Below are 25,798 nucleotides of genomic sequence, written 5' to 3'. Positions count from 1 at the left end.
TAAACCTTTGTTTTATTATAAAATTTCCCCCAGTTTGTTGCTTCCCTTCTAATTTTGGTTGCATTGGTTTTATTTGTACAAAACCTTTTTTAATTTGTTGTAATCAAAATCATTCATGTTACATTCAGTAATGTTCACTATGTCTTGTTTGGTCTTAAATTCCTTCCTTTCCCACATATCTGACAGGTATACTATTCTGTGTTCACCTAATTTATTTATGATTTCATTCTTTCTATTTAAGTCATTTACCCATTTTTGAATTCATCTTGGTATAGGATGTAGATGTTGATCTAAACCTAATCTCTCCCATACTGTTTTCCAATTTTCTAGCAGTTTTTGTCAAATAGTGAGTTCTTGTCCCAAAAGCTGGGATCTTTGGGTTTATCAAACACTAGCTTGCTGAGGTCATTTACCCCATGTCTAGTCCATTGATCCACACTTCTGTCTCTTAGCCAGTACTATATTGTTTTGATAACCACTTCTTTATAGTGCAGTTTAAGATCTGGTACTGCTAGGCCCCCCTCCTTCACATTTTTAAAATTATTTCCCTTGATATTTTTGATCTTTTGTTTTTCCAGATGAATTTTGTTATAATGTTTTCTAATTCTATAAAAAAGTTTTTTTTGATAGTTTGATAGGTATGGCACTAAATAAGTAAATTTTATTTGGGTAGGATTTTCATTTTTATTATGTTAGCTCATCCTACCCATGAGCAATTAATGTTTTTCCAGTTATTTAGATCCAGTTTTAATTGTATGAACAGTGTTTTGTAGTTGTGTTTATATAATTCTTGTGTTTGTCTTGGCAGATCGATTCTTAAATATTTTATATTGTCCAGAGTGAGTTTAAGTGGGGTTTCTCTTTCTAACTCTTGCTACTGAATTTTGTTGGAAATCTATAGAAATGCTAATGATTTATGTGGGCTTATTTTGTACCCAGCAACTTTACTAAAGTTGTTAATTATTTCCACTAGCCTTTTAATCGATTTTCTAGAATTCTTTAAGTATATCATCATATCATCTGCAAAGAGTGATAGTTTAGTTTCCTCATTGCCTACTTTAATCCCTTCAATTTTTTTCCACTTTGCTAATTGCTACTGCTAGTCGTTCTAGTACAATATTAAATAACAGAGGTGATTATGGGCATGAATAAAAATTCTCTTTCTCGTTTCTTCTTAAAGAAAATCTTCACTTTCTGCCTTGATTTCTAAAAGAGAAGAGTGGTAAAGGCTAGACAATTGAGTTTAAGTGACTTGTCCAAAATGAGAAAGAATACTGCATAGGGAAAAAGACAAGGGAGAAATAGAGTAGGGTGAATTGTCTCAAATAAAAGAAGCACAAAAGAATTATTACAATGGAGCAGAAGATGGAGATTGGGATGACCAGCAGAGCTTGAACCTTACTCTTATCAGATTTGGCACAAAGAAAGGGATAACACACACTCAATTGGATATAGAAATTTATCTTAACCTATAGGGGAATAAAAAGGGATGGGAATAAGGGTAAGGAGAGAGAGAGACAGGTGTGGGGGGGCCCGAGAAGGGAAGATAGATTTGGGGAAACAGTGCTCAAAAATTAAACCATTTATTAGGAGAAAGAGAACAAGAATAAAGAGGATAAATGTAAGATGGAGGGAAACACCGTTAATTATCAAAACTGTAAATATAAAATGGAAGCAGATAGCAGAATGGATCAAAAACCAGAACCCTACAATGTGTTGTCTACAGGAAACCCATTTGAAGCTGGGAGGAGACACAGATTGTATAAAGGTAAAGGGCTGGAGCAGAATTTGGCTTCAGTTGAAATAAAAAAAGCAGGTGTAGCAATCATGATCTCAGACAAAGCTAAAGCAAAAAAGATCTAATTAGAAGAGGTAAAGAATGAAATTATATCTTGCCAAAATGTACGGTGAGAATTTATTTTTCATATACTGTATTATTTTTGTATTAGGGTCCTGGATTATAAAGGCCCAAATTCAGTTCCTGTATATTAGGGAGAATTTTTTTTATCCAGGCCTTAGTCCTTGCTCCATCCAGTCTGTAGATTTTTGCATTCTTTGTTCTGAGGAACATAGTATTTTCACAGACTTTGGCTAACAGGAAAGTTCTTCAGTGATCCTTTTCTGGTGTGACCTGTCTGTATGTGGGAATGGAAAAGGGAGAGGTTGATGGACCACCCCTTAATTAATTATTACCAATTAAACATCTTGGAATGTTCAAGGGAGGGACTGAATAATACACTGCTAAAAGACTATTAAGCTGCCTGATCCAGCTCAGGTCATCCCTGGTCCTAAGAGAGCCATGGAGAACTATATAACTTGATTGGTTATGATGCTCACCTAAGCAATAAACCTGATATAAATTTATGTTTTTACCCAAAAATCAGTCTCTCAAGATAATTTTAAACATAACAGTACCACAGACAATGAAGTAATATCAATTAATACTAAACATGTGCACTAAATTGTATAGCATTCAAATTTTTTTAAATATATTTTATTTGATCATTTCCAAGCATTATTCGTTAAAGACATAGATCATTTTCTTTTCCTCCCCCCCACCCCCCCACCCCCCATAGCCGACGCGTAAGTCCACTGGGCATTAGATGTTTTCTTGATTTGAACCCATTGCTTTGTTGATAGTATTTGCATTAGAGTCTCTCCTCTGTCATGTCCCCTCAACCTCTGTATTCAGGCAGTTGCTTTTCCTCGGTGTTTCCACTCCCATAGTTTATCCTTTGCTTATGAATGGTGTTTTTTTCTCCTGGATCCCTGCAAATTGTTCAGGGACATTACACCACCATTTATGGAGAAGTCCATTATGTTTGATTATACCACAGTGTATTAGTCTCTGTGTACAATGTTCTCCTGGTTCTGCTCCTCTCGCTCTGCATCACTTCCTGGAGGTTGTTCCAGTCTCCATGGAACTCCTCCACTTTATTATTCCTTTTAGCACAATAGTATTCCATCACCAACATATACCACAGTTTGTTCAGCCATTCCCCAATTGATGGGCATCCCCTCGTTTTCCAGTTTTTGGCCACCACAAAGAGCGCAGCTATGAATATTTTTGTACAAGTCTTTTTGTCCATTATCTCTTTGGGAGCATTCAAATTTTTAAAGAAGTTAAATGACTTACCAGGAGGACAATGTAAAACTATACTTGTTGGGAAATCTTTGTTTTCCTTTCTCAGAATTAGATAAACCTAAACAAAAAAGGAAGTTAAAGAGGTGAAGAGAATTTTGGAAAAATTAGATATAATAGACCTCTAGAGAAAATGGAATGGGAATAGAAAAGAATATACCTTTTTCTCAGTAGCACATAGCACCTACACAAAAACTGGCCATGTATTAGGGAATATGAAAACCTCACAAACAAATGCAGAAAAGCAAAACACATCTTTTTTCAGATCATAATATAATTAATATTATATTCAATAAAGAGCAATGAAAAGAAAAATTAAAAATTAATAGGAAACTAATTTAATTCTAAAGAATAAGTGGGTCAAAGAAAAATCATAGAAACATCCAATAATTTCATTGAAGAGAATAACATACCAAATTTTATGGAATACAGCCAAAATAGTATTTAGAGGAAATTTTATAGCTCTAAACACTTACATCAATAAATTAGAGAAAGAACAGATCAATGGATTGAGCATGCAACTAAATAATTAAAAAAAAGAAATTAAAAGCCCCTAATTAAACACCAAATTGTTCATCTTAAAAACCAAAGATGAGATAAATAAAACAAAATAAGAAAACTATTGAACTAATAAAGCTAAAAATCTGGTTTTATTAAAAAAAAACAATAAAATCCATAAATCATTAGATAATTTGACAAAAAAAAAGGAAAGAAGGAAATTAATGACCAATATCAAAAATGAAGAGGGAATTCATCATTACTTAAGAGAAAATTAAAGTAATTATTAAGTTATTTCACCCAATTACATGCCAATTAATTTGATACTATAAGTGAAATAGATGAATTCTTACAAAAATCTAATCTGCCCAGATTAACCGAAGAGGAAATAAAATATTTAAACAGTCCCATTTTAGAAACAGAAATTAAGCAAGCTGTCTTTGAATTCTGCAAGAAAAAATACCCAGGGACAAATGGATTCTCTAGTGAATTCTACCAAACATTTAAAGAATAGTTAATCCCTACTATATAAATTGGAAAAATAGGCAAAGAAAGAATCCTTCCGAACTGCATTTATTACACAAATGTGGTGCTGATACCTAAATCAGGAAGAGCAAAACCAGAGAAAATTATAGACCAATATCCTTAGTGAATATTGATGCAAAAATTTTAAATAAAATACTAGGAAGGAAACTGCAATATTATATCACAAAGATATGTTTAAATCTAATGATGATCACATCATTTCCACTAGGATTGCAAGGCTGGTTCAATATTAGAAAAACTACCAGCATAGTTGGCCATATCAATAACAAAACCAACAAGATGAAGAAAAAACTTTTGACAAAATATAACACCCATTCTTATTAAAAATACCAGAGCATAGAAGTAAATGGAGCTTTCCTTAAGTAAGTAATAAGTAGTGTCTATCTGAAATCATCAGCAAGCATTATCTGGAATAGGGGCAGGTAGAAGCCTTCCCAGTAAGATGAGTGAAGCAGGGATGCCCATTATCACCATTAATATTCAATATTGTACTAGAAATGCTAACTATAGCAATAAGAAAAGAAATTGAAGGAATTTCAATAGGCAATAAAGAAACAAAATTATTCTTCATAAATGATATGATGGTATACTTAGAGAATCAACTAAAATTCGTTGAAATATATCTTTTAACAAAGTTGCAGGAGATAACATAAACTCACATAAATCATCAGCATTTCTATATATTACCAACAAAGCCCAATAGCAAGAGTTAGAAAAAGAAATTCCATTTAAATTAGTGACAGATGATATAAAATACCTGGGAGTCTACCTGCCAAGAGAAACCTAGGAACTGTATGAACCTAATTACAAAACACTTTCCACACAAATAAAATTAGATTTAAACAATTGGAAATATATTAATTCCTCATCAGAAGGCTGAGCAAATATAATAAAAAATAATAACTTACCTAAACTACTCTATTCAGTACCATATCAATCAAACTTCCCAAAAGTTATTCTATGGAGCTAAAAAATAATTCATCTGGAAGAACAAAATGTCAAGAATATCAAGGGAATCAATGGAAAAAAATGTGAAAGAAGATGGCCTAGTAGTACTAGATCTCAAACTATATTACAAAGTAGTAAATCATCAAAACAATCTGGTACTGGCTAAGAAATAAAATGGTGGATTGGTGGAAAATATTAGGTACATAAAACCTAGTAATAAATGACCATAATAATTTAGTTTAAAAAATCAGAAGATCCAGGCTTTTGGAAGAAGAACTTACTATTTGACAAAAACTGTTGAGAAAATTGGAAAATGATATGGTAGAGTTGGAATAGACCATCATCTCATGCTATATTTATCAAGATGATATTATCAACATGGATACATGATCTAAACATAATGAATGTTACTGTAAGCAAATTAGGGGAGCATGGAATAGTTAACCTGTCAGATCTATGGATAAGGGAAGAATTTAGAACCAAACAAGAAATAGGGAGTATTATAAAATGTAAAATGGTGATTATATTAAATTTAAAAGATTTTTTACAAATAAAACAAAGACAATGAAGATTAGAAGGAAAGGAGAAAGCTGGGAAAATATATATTTTTTTACAGCAAATATCTCTGATAAAAGTCCAATTATCTTAGTAGATTGAGAGCCAGGCCTAGAGATGGGAGGTCCTTTGTTCAAATCTGGCCTCAGACACTTCCCAGCTGTGGGACCCTGGGCAAGTCACTTAACCTCCATTGCCTAGCCCTTACCATTCTTCTGCCTTGGAACCAATACATAGTATTGATTCTAAGGCAAAAGGTAAGGGTTTAAAAATATATATATAATTATGCAAATATAGAGAACTAAGTAAGTCAAATTTATTAAAATGAAAGTCTTGCCCCAATTGATAAATGGTCAAAGGATATGAACAGGCAGTTTTCAGATAAAAAAAAATCAAAGCCATTTACAATCTCATAAAAAAGCTTTAAATCACTTTTTTTTTAAACCCTTAACTTCCATCTTGGAATCAATACTGTGTATTGGTTCCCCAGGGTCACACAGCTGGAAAGTGTCTGAGGCCAGTTTTGAACCTAGGACCTCCCATCTCTAGGCCTGGATCTCAATCCACTGAGCTACCCAGTTGCCCCTCTAAATCACTTTTGATTGGAGAAATGCAAATTAAAACTAAGGTACTACCTCACACTTATTATATTGTCTAATATCAGTAAAGAAAAATGATAAATATTGGAGGGAATATGGGAAAATTGGGATATTAAAACACAATTGGTGGAGTTGTGATCTGATCCAACCATTTAGGAGGACAATTTGGAACTATGCTCAAAGGACCTAAAACTGTGTATACCTTTTCTTTTGATTCATTAATATCATTTCTAGATCTGTATCCCAGAGAGATTAAAAGAAAGGGGAGAGGACCTATTTGTACAGAAATATTTATCGCAGTTCTTTTTTGTGATAGCAAAGAATTGGAACTTGAGGAGTTGCCTATCAGTTGAGGAATTACTAAACGAGTTGTGGTATATGATTGTGATGGAATATTTTGTTATAAGAAATGCCAAACAGTTTGATTTTGGGAAAATCTGGAAAGGCTTACGTGAACTGATGCAAAGTGAAGTGAGTAGAACCAGAAGAACATTGTACACAGTGACAGAAATGTTTTTTGAGGAACAGCTGTGAATGACCTAGCTATTCTCAGCAATGCAGTAATCTTAAGACAGTTCCAGAGACTTGTGATGAAAAATGACATTTACCTTCTGAAAAAGAACTGATGGAGTCTGAATGTAGATTTCAATTCTATATTTTACTTTCTACTTTTTTTGTTTTTGTTTGAGATCTCTTCCGCAAAATGACTAATATGGAAAGATGTTTTGCATGACTTCACATATGAAATCTATATCAGATTGTTGTCTCAGGGATGGGGGATGAGTCAGAGGAAGTAAGAGAGGGAGGAGTGAAAAGGAGGGAGAGAATTTGGAAAGTGAAACTAAGAAAATGGGTGTTAAAATTGTTTTTACATGTAATTGGAGAAAAAATGTAGTATTATTTTTAAAAAAAGTGACTTGCCCAGGGTCACACAACTGGGAAGTATCTGAGGCCAGATTTCAACCCAAGTCCTCCTGACTCTAAGTCTGGTGCTTTATCCACGGTGCTAGGTAGTTGCCTCTTCTTTTCCTTATTATTTAACGGATATTTATGTTTCCCCCAGTCATTATGGCATTCTTGCTATAAGTTTTTTCTGTTAATTTTTTAATTTGATATCCTTAAAAGTTTCCATTGGCTATATGATAATAGAGACTAGATAAGACTAAAACTTAATACAATTTCACTTAATCCAAGTGACACACCAACTACTGTTACAATCATTGCAAAATTCTACAGCACACCCTCTCTAAACATACAGGCCTGGTAGAGGCTGAGGGCCTATGGGTACCATGGGAAGGGGGTAGGTGAAGGTAAGAGGATATAGTAAGGTAAGATTGGGGAGGATGCTTCAGTTGCTTTTAAACTGGGAATATTTGTATCATCCTGTCTGAAGGTAGAGAATGGACTATCTTATTGTTAAGGTTCATTGTGATTCTGGGGTTAATGATACTTTTGTCTGTATTGAATATTTAGCATCTTCAGTTTCTTCAGTAATATATGTCAATCCTCACTTTTAGAATGCACACTCATATGAATAATGTAGATTAAAACATCAAATTACCTACTTCTTGTCTATGTCAAGTAAACTGGGTCTGTTGCAGAGCTGAGCCTTAATTGTTCATTGTCTGAATGAATGGTCCTGATTTGCTATACCTTAATTTCTTTATCAGTAAAAATGAAGAAATTGGAGAACGCAAGTGCAGTATGAAGACTGGGTCTAGAATCAGAGGTTTTGGTTTAAAATCCTAATCCTGTAACTCTCTGTGACCTTAGGCAAGTCATCTAATATCTCTAGACCTCAGTTTCTTCATCTGTAAAATAGAGAATGAATTCGATGATCTATAAAGGCAATTTCAAATCAAAGCCCTATCATATCCTGGCTATATGGTTCCTTTAAGCTTTAAATCTATGACTTGAAAAAGAAATTGGACTATCTCCTTCACTCTCTACATTCCACTTTTGATACTATCTTTTATTTTGACTGGGAGAAAGCCTACCGCTTCCTTTCCCCAACTCCTAATAAATCTGTTTAGTTGTGGCTTACTTTCATAAGTATGTTTGACATTACTCCTATAACTTTTTTTCCCTTTTATTATGTGTTTTTTATTTTTAAGTGGGGAAGGGATGAGTTAAGCACAGACACTTTGATTAATCTTACCTGTACTTAGGGAAGAATGACTTCTTCAGCTATGGCAAAATATTTGGAATTACATCAGGTTTCTTGTATCCTTCAGCTATCTTCTCTGCTGACAGAAAGGCTGGTTTGAATAAGACTTTGTTGTAAGATAGAAAAGGGGAGTGAATTCAATCCAGTTTGGTCTTTGAAGATTATTGTTTACCTGTAGACTTTCCCTTTGTTTTAGATTTCAGAAGTTTTCAGCAGGTTTCCTTTGGTGTGAGAACTCAGCAGGTAGTTCCAGTTCACTGCTTGAGTTTTCCCCACAGAGAAGGTAGGACAGGATGGGGGCAGGTATTGCTTAGAAGTTATAGGAAAGAGATAAGGTAGAAGAGTTTATTAACTATACTAGCTTTCATTGTGAAAATGACAAAACATAATTTACTAGAAGCTAAATCTCAGTAACATGCAATGATGATCTGTAGCCTATAACAAAATGTTGCTGTACTATTCCCCATACCCCCAGCATAAGTTGACTACTTGTCACAAAGTATCTTGGAACAGTGCAAAAAATTGCTCTAACTTGAAAATTGATTGGTTACAATGCATCTGAATAGTTCCTATTGACATGAAATAAATGCAAATGAAGATTAACTATGTCTCTGTGCCCTAGTGTTACTTATATTTAAATAAAATTAACTTTAATGGATTATTTTAAATTGTGGGTATTAATTCCAACATCCAGAATTTAAGGAAATTGTCTTAGAAGATTACATATACTAATCAAAATCTAGACTTCTTTCCTAGCAGGTTATTAAAGTAACTTTATTTTTTTCTTTTAATATTAACTTTAGGTTCTATAGAAATTCTAAAAAAGTTCATATTAAATCAGTATGGCTTTATAGGGTCTATTAAAGAAACTAGAAGTAGGTGTATACTTTACTCTCTGTTGTTTCTAGTATTAAGAGTACAGCATGCTATTCCTTTTTTTTTTAGGCAATATAACTTAGGTTCCCATTTATCTAAGTTTATTCTGATTATTCATTTAACTACTTTAAAAGGTCATGTGCTCACCTGTAATTTTGCTGCTGTTTGATTTGTTTCCCCTTGTTCAACTGAATAATAGCAAATGGAGAATAGTTAGCAATTACTTTATTTATAGTAAAATGAAGACAGTAAAATTATATAGCCAATTTCCTTCTTTCCTGCCTTCATTTCCTTACCAAAGTGCAACTGAAGTATCATTAAATGTGAGGGTTTTAAGGAGGTTGGGAACACAAGGAAAGGGCTTTAGTTGGCACTCATCTCAGTTGTTGGCAGACCTGTCAGATCACATAGTAATTATAAAATTTCAATGACTTCACTATGAGGAAAAAATTGAAGTATGTTTCAGGATCAGTTAAGTAGTTTAGCTATTTTTGTAAAACTATAAGACTAAATCAAATTTTGACATTATTACAAATGGAAACTTTTCTAACTTGCTATGGGTTTAGGACAGATCAGTCAGCTTAGTGTTAGGTTTATTCTTATAAATTATTTTTATGAATGTGACTTAATGGAGAAATTATTCTCTTGTACAACACCACAATGTATTCTTTTTGAATATAGAAAATTTAATACATCTTTGTTTTTAATTTCCTCCATCAGATGTCCAAAACAACTTATTTCTATTAAGTTTATATCACTTTTCTTTAAGTTTAGATTACATTTAATAATAGATGTAAAGCATATCAGAACCTTTTTTACTACTGTACAAAAATCCATATTGATATTTATGAATGTTGGACCATCAGATTTATCCTTAAAATGCTTTGAGTTAGTATCCAAGAGTTCAGAGTGCAGCTCTGTTTGTGACTGAAATGAACCTCTGTTTATGAGCTTGTTTCAGTGGGTGTGTACAGCCCTACCTGACTTTTGACTTAACCCCTCCCTTTGATGAACGTAAAGTAATTGCCAGCCCTCTCTATTTACACTGAGGAAGAGCCTAGTTTATTCAACTGTCAACACCTTAACTCTCAGGCAGGTTTATGAAGTGACAACTTTAAACTCAAGTAGCTGGCTTTTCTTTGGACGGTGACCCTGAAGGACTTGGCAAGAATGTACAGTCCAGAGAGCAAGAATACTGGCAGTTGGCTTTTTATATCTGCGTTATTACAGTAGAAGCTATGGCTGTCTCACCTTTACTCCTGTTAATGGACAGGTTTGTTGTCACAAACTTAAACACCTTTGTTTTTCTGAACTTCCTTGGTAATTGATCGTTTGTTTAGACTGAGGTATATAAAATAAATGTTTGATTTTTAGCTTAAGATGATGGTAAAAAAATAACTTGAGTAGGCTGAATACAGTACAATGTTGTATAAACTTAAAAAAAAACATTTTTATAGATGTAACTGTTGCATTGCTTGTGCTTTAATAAGGCTCTAAGATCCTTATAGGGTAGGCTGCGTACTTGCTAATTTTTAAAATGGATTTTTCCTGATTGCCTACCTCTTTTTTAGATGTTTGCAAGAAACTGGATTCCTGCAGTTGTGATTGAATAAGGCAGTAAAACTTTTGTCTCCCTCATTGCTTCTTGTTTTCTTTGGAAAAGGTAGATCTCATTATAGAAACTATTTACTTGGGGAATACTGGGTATGATTTTTCTCTTTTCCTAAAAACAGATCTTTATGTCCTTCTTCCTTTTTCCATATAAGTGTGTAGGAAGATGTTAAAGATTACAGATATCTTTTGGAATTGGAATCAAGGTTTCAGAAAGTGCTGGGAAGTTCTAGAAACTTATTACTCCTATTTTCTGCCCTGTATAGACTTTATTTTTATTTTTTTACTTTGAGTGAAGGATGATAACATTGATTTGCAATAATATCAAATAGATTCCATAGGAAATATTTTTAAAATACTGTATTGTGCCTTATCCCACCTAAACAAACTAATAAAGAAACAAAATCCCTGAAATAAGCACTTTCATCAGAATAGAGGATTTTAATTTTCCCCTGAAATTTCCCTTGAAATTTTTCAGTTAAGATTTAGAGTAAAACTTAAGGAATTAAATTCTACAGAATTTCAAGTTGTCTTTCACTTGTCCCATGTTTCATTTGCATAGACATTTTAATTGCTTTGAGTACCAAGGAGAAAAGGTCAAAGAAATCTCAGGTCAATGATTAAAGTATTATTATTAAGTGAGTTTAAATATATAGTATGTTTTAGAGTAGGAGTTTGGAGCATTTCTGTGTTAATGACCCTTAGAAACTATAACTTCTCAACTTCCCAAGTCACCTGCATTTTGGTGACTTGTGAAACCTGTTTATCCAGATATGGAGATTACTAATACTTTAGTTTAACCCTTCCTTCTATGGCTGCCTTTGCTATACTGCAGTGATAGTGGAAAAACCCTCATGTTAGTAGAGGGGCAATAGCTTCATTATTCAGAAGCACCTGAAGTTATTCAGCTTTTTTACTCTTTAATGATAACAGCAGTTGAATCATTCCACATATGCCTCTCTTCCATTATTTTTAAAAGGAGAAGGTTGGCAACTTTCAGACCTAGTGTTCCTTTTGCTTCTTGATCCAGGATCTTAGGATTCTCCAAATTGCTGTGAGGACCAATGTTTTGTACTGGGCTTTTTGTATTGGTACTGAAGAGCTGATAAAATATATGGGCCACTTATGATTTTTTTGTAGTGGAGCAATCAGGGGTCAAACAAAAATAAAGAAATCTTTTATATTTTATTAGTCTATTAGTTGGTTTGGTGATCTTGTAAATAAAGTCATTTTAATCAGTGAAACAGATCAAAGTACTCTTCTTTGCTTGGCATTCTCATCCATTGTCTTGCCATAAATCCTACAGGGGGGACTTTCCAATGCTGTAGCACACTCATATGGAGAATCTGATGAGCTCTTGATGCTTTTGCTTCTTGATGGCACATTTTTTTTTTTGGTTTTATATGTCCTTGATAATGTCTTTCATTCTGCTTTTAATGTTCAGATCATTGTTAATAATTGACAATAACCTGATTATACCAAGTTGCTATTTCTTCCCTTTCCTTTAGGCTATCCAGAAATAGTGAGATATTTGGTGATGCTTTCTTTTCAGATCCATCAATGCTTACTATGAGGAGAGTATAGCTATGTTTACTAACCAGAATTGACATTATAGTAAATACAGTTTTCATTTTTACCTAAACAACCACCAGCTAGCTTATTATGTGGCCATCTGGCTAGCTGTTGTGTGGCCTTTTGACTCTGTGACCTCTCTAGTCTCATTCCTATAACAGTACTTTCAGTACTTCAGGTACAACTAATAGAATTAAAAAGTATTTTTAAAGTGCCTCTGTGAATCCCAGACTGGGCTGGGTCTGAGGTTTCAGACATTGTAATGGGAAGAAACAGCATGTACAAAGGCAAGAATATACAAAATCTGTGCAAAGTAAATGGTAGAATATTATGACTGAGTTTGTGTGGGGAGGGGGCCTTTGAGCCAAGCTTGTGGATTCCAAGAGTCAGAGATGAGGAAGAAGAGTATTCTAGGAATGCAGTGTAGCTTCATGCAAGTGCCAGGAAGTGAACTTTGGGTAGAGTAGTGTGGCTCTAATGGAGAATTCCTCAGAGAGGGGTTGATAGGAAATCAACCTGGAAGGATATGTTGGAGCCAAGTGGTGAAGGTCATTTAATAACCAAATTGAAATAAGGGAGTGGGAAAAGAAGGCAGGAAACAAGCACTTATTAAAAATACCTACTATGTTCTTGTCACTGTGCTTTACATCTCATTTGAATCTTACAATAATCCTGGAATATAGGTGATATTATCACCTGATTTTACAAAGAAGGAACCTGAGGTAATTTAAATGACCTGCCCAGGGTCATACAGCTAAATAAGTATCTGAGACTAGATTTGACTGCAGGTCTTCTCAATTCCCAACCTCAGTATTCTATATACTGTGCCATCTCATTGCCTTGGTTGGGAAGAGGTCATCACTTGCCAAGGTAGCCTGTTTTTCTTTCTGACAACTCTAATTATTCAAAAGTTTATGCTTAAATTAGTCTTTTTTGATATTCTACCCATTAAGCCTACTTTTGCTTTCTTAGTCCAACTTGAACAAATCTAATCGTTCTAGATATGGTTAGAGATGGTATAGTGCAGTGTTGGCAAAGATGTGGCACACATGCCCCAGGTGTATAGGAGGGGATTGCTCTGTTGCCCCTCTTCACTATGCCTGGGGCCAATTGTTCATAAGTCCTGTCCCTCTGCTCAGCAGCCCAATGTGAGCACTTCCTCCTTCTGTTTTCTGGAGTAACATGGTGGGGGGGGAGACACAGGCAGCTTGGAGGTATATTTTGGGCATGCAATCTCTAAAAGGTTTGTCAGTGCTGTTATAGTGGACAGAGTGCTCGGCCTAGTGTCAGAAAGTCTTGAGGTTGAATCCCTCATCAGCCATTTACTAGCAAGGTGACCCAGGCCAAATCACTTAACCTCTGTTTGCCTCAGTTTCCTTACCTGCAAAATGGGCATAATGATAGCAACTACTTTGGAGGGTATTTATGAGGGTCAAATAAGATGATGCTTGTAAAGCACTTACCACAGTGCTTGATACATGGTGTTTGAAGCAGGATTCAAACTCTCTCTGATTCCAGAGTCCATTTTATCTGTTGTGCAAATTGTTCCAGACAAGGTGCTCTTTAAATGTGACTGAAGCTTCTAGTTAACTTTCTTAGCACAAATAATTGACCTAGTCATACATACATATGGGATTATCCACATGGGAAAAGCTCATAAAATGAATTTTTACTGGATATCTTGAAATTGACTCAATATTCTTTACATTCTTTGCTTATTTATCACAGTTATCTGATGTAAATACAAAGTAGAAAGTGATTCCTCTTATTATTAAATTTGCAAGTAAAATAAGATATTGAAATTAGTAATTTCAATATTTATGATGTCTGATCTTCCAGAGTAGTTTCTGGTGGAACTTTCTCTAGTACGTGTGACATTTCAGTTCCTGTGTTCTTTAGGAAAAGTGATTTAGGAGTGGGACAATGAGAGAGGTCCCCTGTGCTGTCATTGCTATTCATATATTCTATGTTTTATGATCATACAAAAAAATTGGTGCAAAATATTGACTGCCCTTGATAGATTTTTAGAATTATACTCTAAGCTTCATAATGTATCTCTTTTAGCACTTAACACAACAAATAGCAATAAATGTTGAATATCTTTATCCTAGCTCTTTTAAAGTATCAGTAGTCACTTTTTAAAAAATCACTATTTCCTCTTTTTATTGTTTTTAAAATCTATTTTATTTTCAGATTTTCTGATTACCTATTGGTATTTAATTTTGTGTACTTATAAGTATTGTTGTTGGAGCTCAGGGATCTTACAGGCTTTCTGTTTTTAAATGTTCTTTATTTTCTTAGTCCTAGTGGTGACTTGTTCTTCAAGCAAAAATTAGGATCAACCATGGTGAGTTAGAAGTTATAGATTTCATTTCTGGGTAGAAAATAGGCAAGAAAGGTTGGTTCATCAGGGTTGGACTTAGAGTTAGGATGATAATCTATTGATTGGTCTTGAATTGAATTGCACTTTGAAAGCATTTCAGAAAATTAGCTATTTTCTTATTTTAAAAAAATCTAATTTATTATAAGATCCTCAGTGATTTTCTTGGTAAAACCTTTCTCTCTTCCTATAATTTTATACAATTCATTTCTGTACTCAAGATGTAATCAGATATTTTTATTGTCTTGCTTTGGTATATGATATTTTCATAGATGTCTGACCAACCTCTGAAATTAAAATGTAAACTGCTGAATGGCGGAGACTGTATCTTAAATTTCTTCTGTATTTAACTAACTAATCCAGCACAATTTAATGAAGATAACAGGGGCTCAAGAAATACATAATTTGGGGGCAGCTGGGTAGCTCAGTGGATTGAGAGCCAGGCCTAGAGATGGGAGGTCCTAGATTCAAAACTGGCCTCAGACACTTCCCAGCTGTGTGACCCTGGGCAAGTCACTTGACCCCCATTGCCTAGCCCTTACCACTCTTCTGCCTTGGAGCCAATACACAGTATTGACTCCAAGACGGAAGGTAAGGGTTTAAAAAAAATACATAATTTAACATGAATTTTTGTTGTTGCCTTTTTTGAGCTCTCTTTAATATCTCAGGAATCTTTTTAGATAGAACCTAACATGGTTTCCTGATTATTTGAGTAAACCTGGACTCATAGTTCAGGAAGGTTATTCTTTTATTTTGTATGTTAGGGTAGATTTCCTTCACCAAGATACTGACTGTTGAAATACAGTTTATTGAGGAATTTCTATAATTATTAAGGTGATGATAATCTGAATTCTAGACCAGAAAGTTTCTCCTGGTTTTCCTAGGATGATATCCTCAGGATGAGATATCAACTTTGCCATTTTTAATTGTTCTTTGTGCAAAACTCTTTTTTATACATCATTTAAAAAATTTAAATGTTTTAAATGTCTATTCACAGATGAAAATACTTTCAAAATGTTTTTCAGATTTCTGTATTTTTTTCTATTTTGACTTCACGTATTTTAACTAAAGAAGTAAAATTTTAGTTTTGCTTCTTTTTATTTGAAAGCATTATTTATCTAAGAAGTTACTTTAGGGCTTTGTATTTGTTGTCTTACTTTGATAGGTGAATCAAGTAAATTGTGTTAGAGAAATGCACATTAAAACAAGTCTGTAGTACTATATTACATCCATTATATTGGCAAAGTTGACCAAAAAAGGAAATTAAAGATGCAGGAAGGATCCATTAATTGTGACCTGATCCAACCATTTTGGAAAGTAATGAAAAATTTTGCCCTGAAACTATTAAAGTGCATACATTCTAACCATTCTAAATAACATTCTAAATGTTATTTCTATTAGTTCTATACCAAAAAGAGGAAAAGGACTCATATTTTATGGTGGCAAATGATTAGAAACTGAGGGAGTACCCATCAGTTGGGCGATATTTGAATTAGTTTTGATATATAAATATAATGCAATATGGATGTTTCTTAAGAAATGGTAAAAGGGATGGTTTCAGAGAGACCTAGGAATACTTTTCAGATCTAATGCAAAATGAAATGAGCAAAATCAGGAGAAATTCTTTTACAATAATAACAATATTGTAAAGACAAACAACTATGATAGACTCAGGAATTCTAATTTTAAAAAATCAAGCAAAATTTCAGAAGTCTCAAGATGAAATTTACTGCCCATCCCCAAATGGAGAGATCATAGATTCAATATGTACACACACAATATATCATGTATGTTTATATGTACACCTATACATGTATATTATGCATGTGTGTGTATATATACACACACACATATAATTTTTGGACATGGCCAATATGGGAATTTGTTTTGCTTGATTATACTCATTTGTAATAGATTTTCCTTTTTCCTTCCTTCCTTCCTTCATTTCTCTCTCTCTCTCTCTCTCTCTCTCTCTCTCTCTCTCTCTCTCTCTCTCTCTCTCTCTCTCTCTCTCTCTCTCTCTTTCTCTCCCCCCCTCTCCCTCCATTCCTCCTCCCTCTCCCTTCCTCCCTCCTCCCTCTCTCTTTCTCTCTAGTACAGTACCTGGCACTTAGTAGGTACTTAATAAGTGCTTCTTAATGTATGTTCACTCTTCCCAGACCTTTCATTTAACCATTATTTGTCAGGTATGTACAGTGCATTGCACTTCTTGATACATTAAACTACTGGGATAGAAAGCTGAATAAGATTCAATCAGCTTTTGACTAGTCAATAAATCTTTTATGCTAGGCACCGCCAGGTTATGGGGACATATGTACAAAGAATGAAACAATCTCTTCTTTAGTGGAACTTCTGACTTAATGAGGAAGACAGTAAGTGCATAATGAGATATACAGAATAAATGTAACAAGGATAGAAAGGGGCAAAATTGACTGTTGGTGGGAAAGGAGGATGCTAGCAATTGGGACAAAGAATCTTAAAGAATGATGGGATTCTGTGATACTCAGATTAGGAACAAGTTCTATCTAAGCAAGAGGGGTAGATGAAAAGATGAGGAATAGCATGTTACTAAATACTTATTAAGCACCTGCTCTGGGCTAGGCACTGTGCCATGTGAGGGGGATACAAAGGAGGGCAAAAAACAGCCCTTGATTTAAGGCACAGGTTGGGGAGACCATGTGTAAACAAGCTTTACAGGGTATCTCAAAAGACTTAGTGAGACCTAAGTTGATTAGAGTTCTTAAGTCTCTGAAACTGCTTGTCCTTAACAGTGTTTTCATTATATAAAGTATATTCTTGGTTCTGCTGTACTCAGTCTGCATCAATTCATAACATTTTCCCAGGTTTCTCTGAAAGCCTCCCTTTTCTCATTTCTTAGATCATAATAGTATTCCATTACTTATATGCCATAATTTGTTCAGCCATTCTCAATTGTTAGATACTCTCTTAGATTCTAAATCTTTGTCAGTACAAAAAAAAAAGCTGCCATATATATTTTTGTACATACAATCATTTTCCTTTCTTTGATCTTTTTGGGTGTAGCAGTGGCATCTCTGAGTTAAAGGGTATGTTGTCATTTTTGTTGTTTTTTAAACCCTTACCTTACACCTTAGAATCAATACTGTGTATTGGTTCCAAGACAAAAGAGTGATATGGGCTAGGCAATGGGGGGTCAAGTGACTTGCTCAGGGTCACACAGGTAGGAAGTATCTGAGACTAGATTTGAACCTAGAACATCCTATCTCTAGGCCTGGCTCTCAATCTACTGAGCTACCCAGATGCCCCCTAAAGGTTTTATTATTGAGGATAGTTCCAAATTGCTTTTGTTTATAACTTCATAAAAAATGCACATATATGCCTATCTCTATAGCCCCTCTAACTATTGTCATTTTTCTTTCTTGTCATCTTTCCATATCTGATGGGTGTGAGGTTGAATATCAGAGTTACTATAATTTGAATTTCTCAAAATATTAATGATTTGGAACACTTTTTTCACATGGTTTCTTATAGCTTGAGTGTCTTCTTTGAACAACTGCTTGATCTTATTGTAAGGGGTAGAAATGTTAGGGGTTTTTATAAAGGTTGGACTGGAATTTTAGTTAATTCCAAAGATATTTATTTTAACAATTTATTATAAAATATAGAAAGAGTGAAAGTAAAAAAAAAAATCAGAGAGAGGATAGGGTAAGATATCTAGCCTAAGCACTAAGTATTTTTCCCAGACCCCAGACTCTACCCAGGCAGGGCTAATTTAGTCCTTACCTGGAGGGACCTTGGCCTTGAGCCGAGGACCTGGGGATACAGGGAGCCTCTCTCAAGAGGGTAAGTCTCTCCTGAGGCTAATCCCTTCAGAAAATCCGGGAAAGGAGCCTGTCTTTTTCCCTCACCCCACGTGGTAGTTTAAGGAAAGTAGAAGCAGTCAGAGATCCTCAGTCAGAGCTCCTCCAAAGTCAAGTTGAAGATGAAAGACTGAAATTCAGACTTCTCAGTCAGAGCTCCTCCAAAGTCAAGTCGAAGACCAAAGACTGAAGAACCCTCCTTCACAGGAAGAGCTTGGCATTTTTAAAGACCGTTTCTTTTCATCACTTCCTGTGACTTTCTTCCATTTTACATGTTCCAATTACAGCTAAAGCTTTGCTTAGAACTGCCCAGGGGGCAGTCAGTTGATTCTGATTCGTCACCCACTATTGCACACTGGGTCACAGACCTCTCCCACTCAAGTATAAGTCTAGTTTTTTAAACTTCTAGTGATTAAATCTAAAAAAATTTCTCTCCAGAAATTAAGATTCAACAGTTTTCTAAAATAAATATTCTAATAATTTGCAATCTTTGTAACAACTGTCTTCTTCCCTTCTCCCCGCCTCCCCCGTCCCCCTTGTTGCTATTGCAATAGCTTTAGCTTTCCCTACCTGTCTTCTGGGCAGTTAGAATAGCTTTTTCATTCATCTTGATACCCCCATGTCCTCCTTCTCACTCTCCTCTTGCTGCCGTATTTAATCTTCTTAAAGTCTGGCTCTGATCTCATCCACAACTGTTCAGCTTTCACTAGGGAAGTGAATTAACATTGCTACCATATGAAATTCTAACTCATTGCTTGCCCAGTTTGTGCCTTGTGATGTAGAGAATAGAGTGGAAGATGAAACTTTTGACTTGATGATGGTTTGTTTTTTTTAAGAGCTGGAGAGCATCTAGATCACCACCTCATTTTACAGGTGAGGAATCTGAGATAGTCTATAGACTACCACAGGTAGTAAGAAACAACTAGGTTTTGAAACCAGAGCTTGGAACTAATTTTACTGCTCTGACTTAGAAGGCATGGCTGGCTGTACCTGGTGGGGCACACAAGATTTTTATATGCTCATAGACCAACAGAGGTTGTCAAAAATGATGGCATTTTTTGTTAAGTTTGCTATTCTGACCCTTAATTTTTTTTATTTTTGGAAATTGAACAGTTGTATACTCCTCCTCCTCCTCCACCTCCACCACTATCTGTCTTAGAATCAATGCAGTGTATTAATTCCAAGGCAGAAGAGTAGTAAGGGCTAGGTAATGGGAGTTAAATGAGTTTCTTAAGGCCACACAGCTTGGAAGTGTCTGAGGCCAAATTTGAACCCAGAATCTCTTATCTCTAGATCTGGTTTTTAGTCCACTGAGTCACCTAGCTGTTCCTGGCAGCCTTATTCTTTAAAACTCAGTGGATAGAATGTTGGGTCTGGAATCAGAAAGACTTGAGTTCAAATTTGACCTTAGCTGTGTGGGAAAGTCACTTATCCTTGTCTACTTCAATTTCCTCATCTATAGAATAAGCTGGAAAAGAAAATAGTAAACTGTTACAGTATCTTTGCCAAGAAAACTCTAAATGGGTTCAAGAAGTCAGACATGACTGAACAACAATGTATCTTATTCCTTGGGGCCCCTTACTGATTACTGATTTTGATCTTGTTTTCACTTTCAGATATTACCTTTTGGTTCTGGTTCTTGATATTACTTTATGCCCACTTGATTCTGATTTTTTGTTTAATAGTTTTTCTTTTCCCTAACGAAGGATTTGGTCTGGATAGGAAGGGGGAGGGGGGTGGGAAATGACTGTGATATAGATATTTCCTCAATAAAATGTTTTTAAATAAATAAAAATGAGTATTAGTATGCTAAAAATAAATTTTGAAGCTCATATCTTTTAATCACTAGGATGAAGGTAAATTAATCACATAACAAGTTTTTGTGTTATGTTTACAAATAAGTTTTTGCATCAAAATACCAGATGAAAATTACTTACAGAAATGTTTTTCCTATTTTTTTCCTTTAAAAAGTAGGATTGAAGAGAAAGAATAGAGCAAGGAAAAGCAAAGATGTGTTTTTCATCTTCAGTAATTTTGAAAGTCTTCAGCAAGATTTTCTCCTTTGTTTTCAACTTGGTCAACCCAAATTTATACTAAGTATCACCAGAAGTTTTAAATTAAATTCCACCCTCTTTAAACTCTTGAAAGTCAAGCAAGTTGGGTTACTAGAAAAACAAAATGGAACAACCACCACCAAAAAAACCTCAGTTCATTTCTTAATAAATTTAAATAGAAATTGCCTGCAGCAACTATTCTAGTAAATTATTTCTGGAATAGACTCAAGGAAGTTGGCAAGAATCAAGTGAAAATCTGTGTTTTATTTTTCCATAGATGTTGTTAAAATAAGGCAATGTATTATGGTAATTTATATTGAGAATGGAAATAATTTACTATGTTTAGATACTTTGGTTATATATTATTTCCACTGATGAAGACCTTATTTAAAAATTTTCTTAGCAATACTTCTTTCTTGTACTTGAAAAATTGCTAAAAAAATTCATTTATTTATCTTGCTTACAAGTGTTATTTACCTAGAATAAATGGTTGAATCCTACAGTTAGTGCTGTAGAATTCACATACTGTTTATTTTCCTTTGAATATTACTTTTCTATATATACATCTACATTGAATTTATATATCTTTTTTTATAAGCTTTATAACTATCAGCCATAAAGGTCAAGTAAACAAAATAAGGATGAAAATCTTATATGTATAGAAGAATCTAATGAATTAAAAAGTAAGGGCAAAAAATTAATTTTGGATTTTTTTTATTCCCTTCCTGGACCATTTGCTACTATACTATTAGCTTCATTTCCTGTTTCTGTTGGGGGGGGCTTGCATTTAAATTAAAAAAAAATTGATTTCTATGTATACTCCCTTTATGATGTGGGAAAGAGAGCTGTCATTTCAATGTTCATAGTAAATACCTAATAATTTCTTAAAATTTATATTTTCTTTTTGTAGGAATTTGTTTGCTAGAAAGCAAAATGCAAGACTTGACACATACAGTGACTTGGGTTGGAAGCTGTTTGGGAAAGTACCACTTCGAGACAATTGTCAGAAAGATTCCAAGAAAACACCAAAGGTATTTCCACTAGACTAAAACATAGAACTCCCTGTGATATACACAATATGTTTAGAAAACTTGAACAAATTATTTAGCATTGCATAAAAATTGTATGATAAGTTCCTTAAAATTTTAAATATATGTAGGGTAGGTGGCCATATTAATCTCTTACATTTCTCATTATGGAGACTTTCAATCATGAACTTCTTCCACATACAAGGCACTCTATTTGTTGTTTAACGCTTCTTACACTCTGACTCTGGCTAGACTATATTTCTTATTATTCCTTTCTTCCCATGTGCCCTCTCCCCCTTTCAGGTTCTCTGTACTATTCAGACTGGTCTGTTTGTTATACCTGGCACATGAAGTTCCTTCACCTGCTTTTGGATCAGAGATGCTCTCTTTTCTCACTTTTGTCTCATGGAGTCTCTGTCTCTAGTGAAAGCTCATCTCAGGTTTCCCTTACTATTTGAGGACTTTCTTGATCAAACCCCAGTTTATACTAAATTATTCTGAGAGACTTTCAAAATACTATTGATTTACTTGAGGTCATGTTGTACTTTCTTCCCTCCTATAACGTATGCTCCTCAAGGACAGGGAATTTTTTGCATTTGTACCTGCAGGGCCAAGCCCAGCGCCTTCATGTAACAAGTATTGAACACTAGAAGGACCAGAGTATAAGAAAATCTTAAGGGAATAAACTCTATCAGTTGATGCTGCATTTTTTCCCCATAAAGCCAAGAATATAATAGGATTACCTTTGTGTCAATTTACAAGCTTGACCCTTCTAGTATTAATACGTGTCTGTTAAATTGTGTTGAATTTTATTACATTGATATTCAGCCTTTCACCAGCTATTGGATGTTTAGGTTATTTCTAGGTCTTTGTATTTTCAAATAATGTTGGTGTATCTTCCACTCTCTATATGTGTTGTACATATACATTTTTAATATACACACATACATATATCTCTTTCTCTTTCTCTCTCTCACTTCTCTCTACCTATCTCCCCATCTGGCAATGGGAAAATGGCATTTTGTTGGGAATCAGAGGACCTGAGTCTGCGTCTTTACTCTGCTATTCCCTGTATGACCTTTGATAAGTCACTTTACCTGCTTGGACCTTGGTTTGTTCAACAGTTAAAAATGAAAGGAAGGAGTTGGCCAGATGACTTCTCTGCTCCAAATCTATGATCCTAAATCTTTTTTCTTTATGACACTCAGAGTTTCTTGAAAATAATCCTTGGTTCAAAAGCATATTTTTCTTCAGGTTTCTAAATATTGCTTGAATAATTTTTTCTTTACTATTTATCCTTTTCTTCAAAATATAAAAATAAAATATGGATGCTAACTTAAAGGTAATACATGCCTGACCAGGACAGCTAATTACAAAGTAATACAGTATTACAGAGCAAGAGCACATCTCTTTCTAGTTTGAAGTGTTAGTAAGAAAAGGATGTAATTATACCTGCCATTGTAGTCATACAATCCTGTTCATGACCTAGGTTTTGTTTTTTTTTTTTTTGCTTTGTTTCCTCTTCTGTCTCTGTCCTGAGTTAGCAGGGACAGAGGAGGAGGATTTGAGGAGTTTCTTGATATTAAATCATAGGCAGCAGCACAGATGCAGTTTCATCTGCTATGAAGGCATAACTTAAAAGTTTAGGAAACACATGCTTTTCTTCCTTCCACCATTCATGTTCATTATTTTGGAGACTTTTATAAACTGTGAAGCAATTGTAAAACTAAAAATAAAAATTTGAACTAATATTATCAAATTATTGACTTAAGATGCCCTAGAAAATTTGGTGATGTTAATTTATGCAAATGAATCTTTTATAAAGGATAGGAGAGAGAGCATAGGTCTTGCTGTAGGATCTCTGAGTCAGGTCTCATCCTCTCTCTCTTATATTTTTTCTCCTCTATAAAATGAGGTGCTTGTGGTCAGATGATACCATTGCACAGTAAGAGGGAAACAGAAGAAAGCTAGTCAGTTTGTTCCAAATGGCAGTAGGAGGAACAAGGTCAATGAATATTAAAGACCTTTTGTCTTTCAGTAGACTGACTGAGAGTGAATTTAGTCACCTTTTTTGTTTAATAATATGGCTGGAACCCATTTTCAATATTATATGAAAGAGTACATTTGTTATTGTAACTTTAGTTAGTATAGAACTGTGTTGGTGAAGACATGGCACATGTGCCCCGATGTGCCAGAGCGGGCTGCTCTGTTCTCCAACTCTACCACACCTGGAAATAATATTCATATGCCACACCCCCTCTGCCCATCTGCCCAATGCCAGCACTTCCTCTCTGTGCTGTCCAGGGTAATGTGGGGGCTCATAGGCAGCTTGAATGTGCAGTTTGGGCACATGATCTCTAAAAGGTTCTCCAACATGTCATCCATGGGAAGTTCCTGTTGAGTGTGATAACAACACAGTTGTAGAGCCAGAGGGTCCAAGGTTAACCCTGACCCTTCATAGTTAATTGTATGTGGGTCCTTGGGCAAGTCACTTCACAACCTTTTTGGGCCTCAGTTTACTCAATAGCAAAAAGAGAGGTTTGGAGTCAGTGGACCCTAGGACCCTTCCAGCTCTGGAGCCAGGATCTTGTGCTGGTGGCAAATGCCATAGACAATATTTAGTAAATCAACATTTTACAGTCTGCATCAAGCTAATGCCATTTGTGCTGTAACTTTGAATCATGAAATATCCTTCTTTTTACTAATTTAGTAGTCACTCATTTGAAAGAGTAAGGTAATAGATTAAAAAACAGAACATAACTTGTTTTGAGTCTTGTTTTATCACTAGTTTTATAAAACTAATATTGTGAATTCTTTCAGGATAAGTAATTTTTGTGGTTTTTAGAGTAATAGCTTGAAGAATTTGAAATCCACATATTCATTCTGTGGTGTTAATAATGCTCTTAGCATGTGCAAACAGAAGAGAACTAGATACTTAATCAGACCTTTTTCATGTATGTCTGTATTTTTCTTAGGAGTATGAGAGAATTTTTTTAGTATATATTTAACTACTTGGGAAAATATTTCATAAAAATGAGAAATAAATAGAATTGAATTTTTGTGATATCCTCTTTGAAGATTCAGTTTGCCATCCTTATTATATAATAATAGATCTATTTAAGGCCATTAAGCTATAAGTTGGACAAGCAATTCAATCTATGGCTGAAGAATTTCTTTGAGAATTTAAATTGTCTAACTGACTCCCACTTATGTAGTACTTTAAAGTTTATCAAGTCCTTTCCTTCCAACAATACTGAGTAGAAATTTTTGAATATGCTTTGTTGATATAACAAAGATTAGTGCTTAACGTTTTACAGTATACATGCTGAGAAAAGAGAGGTGTATTCTGGTTTGAGTGAGAATAGGGAGGTAATGTATGACATACTATACCAGCTTTGTAATTAAATATGTCTTCATAGCCAAGCTCTGGCATTTATTTTACTCTATTTTATTTTTAATTGAAAATTTTTATTTAATTAATTGAGAATATTTTCCCATGATTACATGAATCATGTTCTTTCCCTTCCCTCCTTCTCCCTACCCTGACCCCCTGTAGCCAATGCACAATTCTACTGGGTTTTTCATGTATCATTGATCAAGACCTATTTTCCTATTATTGATAATTGCACCAGAGTGATCATTTAGAGTCTACATCCCTAATCATATCCCCATCGACCCATGTGATCAATCAGTTGTTTTTCTTCTGTTTCTACTCCCACAATTCTTCTGAACGTGGATAACATTCTTTCTCATAAGTCCTTCCGAATTGTCCTGGATCATTCCATTGATTCTAGTAGAGAAGTCCATTACATTTGATTTTACCAGTGTATCAGTCTCTGTTTAAAAGGTTCTCCTGGTTCTGCTCTTTCACTCTGCATCAGTTCCTAGAGGTCATTCCAGTTCACATGGAAATCCTCCAGTTCATTATTTCTTTGAGCACAATAGTATTCCATCACCAACAGATACCACAATTTGTTTAGCCA

The 25,798-nt window shown here is 34.5% G+C and overlaps 1 protein-coding gene across 4 annotated transcripts in view; it reads left to right on the top strand.

Moving 5' to 3' along the window:
* Positions 1 to 25,798, top strand: part of TBC1D14 (TBC1 domain family member 14) — a 147,839-nt gene that overhangs the window by 25,588 nt on the left and 96,453 nt on the right. For 3 of the 4 annotated variants that reach the window (XM_007496769.3, XM_001372210.4, XM_007496770.3), the window contains exon 3: positions 21,698 to 21,818. In XM_007496769.3, the coding sequence (XP_007496831.1) occupies positions 21,698 to 21,818 (121 nt within the window). Of the gene's footprint in view, positions 1 to 10,291; positions 10,605 to 21,697; positions 21,819 to 25,798 lie in introns of those variants that run through there. The other variant, XM_007496771.3, reaches the window with a different exon arrangement.

This window comes from Monodelphis domestica, chromosome 6 (genome assembly GCF_027887165.1).
Source record: "Monodelphis domestica isolate mMonDom1 chromosome 6, mMonDom1.pri, whole genome shotgun sequence".
Lineage (NCBI taxonomy): Eukaryota > Metazoa > Chordata > Mammalia > Didelphimorphia > Didelphidae > Monodelphis > Monodelphis domestica.
The sequence above is the reverse complement of the archived record's forward strand: the minus strand, read 5'-3'. Positions and strand labels throughout refer to the sequence as shown.